Source organism: Ruditapes philippinarum, unplaced genomic scaffold (genome assembly GCF_026571515.1).
Source record: "Ruditapes philippinarum isolate M1 unplaced genomic scaffold, ASM2657151v2 ctg8806_1_1_1_1, whole genome shotgun sequence".
Classification (NCBI taxonomy): Eukaryota; Metazoa; Mollusca; class Bivalvia; order Venerida; family Veneridae; genus Ruditapes; species Ruditapes philippinarum.
In genome coordinates, this window is record NW_026854365.1 from 1 (window position 1) to 4348 (window position 4348).

Below are 4348 nucleotides of genomic sequence, written 5' to 3' on the forward strand. Positions count from 1 at the left end.
TTTAAAGGATTTACTTCAAACTCCCACATCATAATAATAAATTATGATAAGTTTCATAAATCTAGCGTCCATATTTTCATAATTATCTCCCCCTTTAAACTTTATTTTTCCATATTTATTTATGGTGTTCAAACCGGTCGGTGCCTTTTGTATCGCTTGCTATACTTTGATATTTGCTAGTTACATCTGCTCTGTATAAAAATTGTTGCAAGTCTTTAAAACGCATTTTTAACCATTTACAATTGCTCCAAATGCAGTTTGTTGATGTAATTATTTAGATGTAGAAGAAGAATGTTATTTTACCCGAATATAAAAATGTTAAAACAAAATCATTCAAATTACAAACAGAAAAATGGAACTTATGATTTCATTACAAAAGTTTTTGTACCTTGGAAATGAATAACAACAAACTAGTACTTGTATTATAAAATATAATATATATTTTTCATATAGAACCAATAAACTGTATATATAGATATATTTATTATATTCTTGTAAATGAAATATTGAGAAATATTGATGAAATAAAATGAGTATTTTCATTTTCCGTATATTCACTGTAAAACATTTTTTTTGCACTGCATTGAAACATATTTTCCGTATTTTCACTGGTGTCTTGCCGGACTACTATTTTCTTAATTCAGCAAACACACAAAATAAAAGGGGAAATCTTCAAATGTAATGTCAAGAAAATGTATATAATAAACAGAAAATTCATTTTTTTATAAATACAGGATTTATTTTCATCTTGTGGTAAGAAAATTATCATATTTCACTTGAAAAATTTATTTTCATACCATTTATGAAAATAAATCCTATATTCAAAGAAAAAACTTGAATATCCTCTATTTATACGATTTATTTGTAATTGATGGGTAAATAATGAAGCACATAAATCAAGCGTGATTTCGATTCAGTTTTATTAAAAGCAATGGTGGGGAAATTACAGTATAAGAGAAAGATGCTGACCGCGTGATCTAATTGAATAATGGATTTGAGCCGCGTCACGACAAAACCAACATAGTGCGTTTGCATCCGCGCAGTCTGATCAGGATCCATGCTGTTCGCTATCAGTTTCCCTACTTGTAATAGGGCTGGTAAGCGAACAGCATGGATCCTGATCAGACTGCGCGGATGCGCAGGCTGGTCTGGATCCATGCTGGTCGCAAACCCATTATGTTGGCTTTGTCGTGACGCGGCTCATTTCATTAATATTTCATACAATTTGCACTGAACTACGCATCGACTACAAATAACAAAAGTATGTGATTGCTTGCATAACTGTTATACATATAATGTATTAAGTGTTATATTGAATAGTTAAATATTTACACAGAATGTTCCATACAAACTTTGCTATTTGTGTCTTTTTTAATTTCAGTTAATGTTTTCCAAGTATTGTCGATTGTCAGAAAGTGTTTAAATTAGCATCAATTCACGTAAAAAACGGAAACGGTTCCCTGCAGAAAATGTTACTATTTCAATTTGGCTGTTAATTAGGTCCGCTGTCAATATTCTACTTGCAGACACTGATTCTCGGAAATAAAGTTTCCTTATATAGATATTGTTAAATGATTAAAAAATATTTTAAATATTGTTCAAGGGAAGTTTAAACGAATATTCTCACAAATATGATGTTTACTTATAAAATGAGAGTGCTATATCTGAAATTCTTCGACCTGTGCTTTATTTAAAATGCGAACCATTTGTTTTCAGGGATCTTAGGTCGACAATATTTCTTTAGTGCATTTATATAGAATATAATGTATGTAAATGCTATAGCGCTATAGAAAATTATCATTATAATTGTGTCATAAGACTTGTCAAAATAATTTTCATTTTTCAAAAAGGAAAACGGAGAGAATGTGTACCGGCAATGTTAATTATAAACATTTTAAGAAAATATTTTAATCTCTAATAAATGTTATATAGATCATCTTGAAATATTGTTACAAGTGTATAGCATAAGTTTATTACATCAAATAATTAAAATGTTTGCTTTCGTAACATTTGCATTGTATTTATTATCAGCGAATGAAATAATTGCATCAGTTCAAACGGATATTTATCGAAAGAATGATTTGTTTTCTGAAATTATGTGTCCACTTGCTGGTATAGATTTTGGACTGTCTGCAAAAGTGGCAAGGTGTGCTACGAAGTGTAACATTCACGTCACGTGTGCAGGTTTCTTCTATAATAAACAAAGTCAAATGTGCAAAGGGGTTCCAGAAGTTTTGACAAACACCACCGGATGCATTAGTATGCCAAATACTGCTTATTACACTTCAGGTAATAGATCAAAATCATTATACTAGTGAACCTTCTTTTCTATAAGTGACTCTGTCTCGTTCTAAATTGGCGTTCTGAACTAAATTACACTTCTGATACAAACGTTTACAAATACATGTACATGTATATCAAAAATTATTTTTTCAAGAAGCTATTACATAGATAAACTACCAAGCAATTTAGCTCAGAAATTATTACTATTTTTGACAAGAAATCATCGCTTTCCAAATGAAAAAGGACGATGGCAGAATATACCTACTAAAGACCGTAAATGTAATATTTGTAACGATATCGGCGATGTATTTCATTATCTTTTTGTATGTCTAGAATGTATGGTTTTACAATTTGTAGACCTAGTATGTTTATGTTTGTAAGCCTGCTCACATCGAAAAATACAGATAAAACTAAAGAATCTTAGTATTTTTGTATGAAAATAATGCAACATTTTAGAACCTGATTTTTTTAACTAGATAATTTTAGATAATGTCTGTTTAAATTACCATATGCCAGATATTAGTTATGACCTTTTTGTGTCTTAAATGATTAACTTTTGTAATATTTATCACTTTTCACTTACATATATATACACAGCTCAATTTTATAGCTTAAACTTATATGAATGTGTTTTGTTCTGTTCTTGGAAATTTCAATAGCCGTTTTCTATACAATTATGTTATGTTATGTGATTCTATGTATTTATGCATTAATGTATGTCGCAAGTTTGCTTATGTTTCCCGCTATCGTGGGACTTTTGCATATATTGAAAATAAGATCTTGAAATCTTGAATGTTTTGTAATAGTCTATAAGCTTGTAAGCGTGTCTAGTTGACGTTCATTTAAAAAACTAGGAACAAATTGATTTGTATTGTGAACAACTTAGAACAACGTTAACTTGACCGTGGAACTCAAATATGTATCCTCTTTAGATTTTGGAGATACATGTACATGTATCTATTTGTTATTTTTTTAACTTGCCAAAAGCTACTTTGTTGTTCATTATTTTTTTAAATAGGTAGAATAGTAAAATATGTTTGACTTTCAATTCAATTGTGTATTTTGTTCAATGCATCATTTTTAATATATACACATACTTGTTTATAATGTTTATGAAAGGAAAACTTTTAAATTGGTAAAAGAAAATAATTACTCGTTGAATATTTGCACTGGAACATGATATACGTATTTTTTCAGAAATGATCAATGCTAGTGCAGTCGTAACTACACAATCGGTTTCAATGGCTTCAGTAGCGGAAAATATAACAACACCTTCACTAAACACGGCAACATTGACCGTAAATACAATCACAACGTTACAAGCAACATTAACTCAGTCTCCTACAACAGCGACACCAGAAGAAACAACAACCATTGCCTCTTTAACAATCACACCGTCTATGTCCTTTATATCGGCAACAACATCGTCTATAATAGTTCCAACACCGTCACTAACATCAGCCACGCCGTCAGCAATAACAACAACGTCAGCCGCACAGACAGCATCAACTACACCGTCGCTTACCGTAGCTACACTGTCAGAAACCACAACTACACCGACAATGATCATGACTACACTATCTGTTACATCCTCAACAATAGTAACAACAACTGCAACTGTAGCGTACCAAATAAAGCAAATGAGCAAGATTAGCAAATCGCCGATAAAACGCCGTTAACTTCAAAATAACTGTCACCCACAGCAACTCCATCGTCACCAGCATAAACATGTTAGTCATCAGTAATATCTAGACCATCACTAGCAATATTCAATAGAAGTAACTATTACTTCACAGGCATCAACTACAATGTCATTATCAGCCATTCCATCATTGTCAACTTTAGTGTCTATCAACATCATCAACAACGTAGCTAGTAAATCGTCATAATAAGGACATACAATGACACTAGCAGTAACTGCATCGTCATTTACCACAAGTTCAGTGCCACAGACCACAAACAGAAATACTATTAGAATTATGTCAGTACTCCTTTGCTAACAGCACAGACATGGTCGGAAGAAGAAATACAACGAAAGTAAATCATCACTTTCATCATCTAAAAT

General features: G+C 31.3%; 1 protein-coding gene across 1 annotated transcript; it reads left to right on the top strand.

Moving 5' to 3' along the window:
* Positions 1 to 9: 9 nt before the first annotated feature.
* Positions 10 to 4129, top strand: LOC132739972 (uncharacterized). The gene is made up of 2 exons (XM_060727822.1): positions 10 to 2289; positions 3481 to 4129. The coding sequence occupies exons 1-2, from the start codon at positions 1992 to 1994 to the stop codon at positions 3960 to 3962; spliced, it is 780 nt and encodes a 259-aa protein (XP_060583805.1). The 5' UTR covers positions 10 to 1991; the 3' UTR covers positions 3963 to 4129.
* The last annotated feature ends 219 nt before the right edge of the window (positions 4130 to 4348 follow it).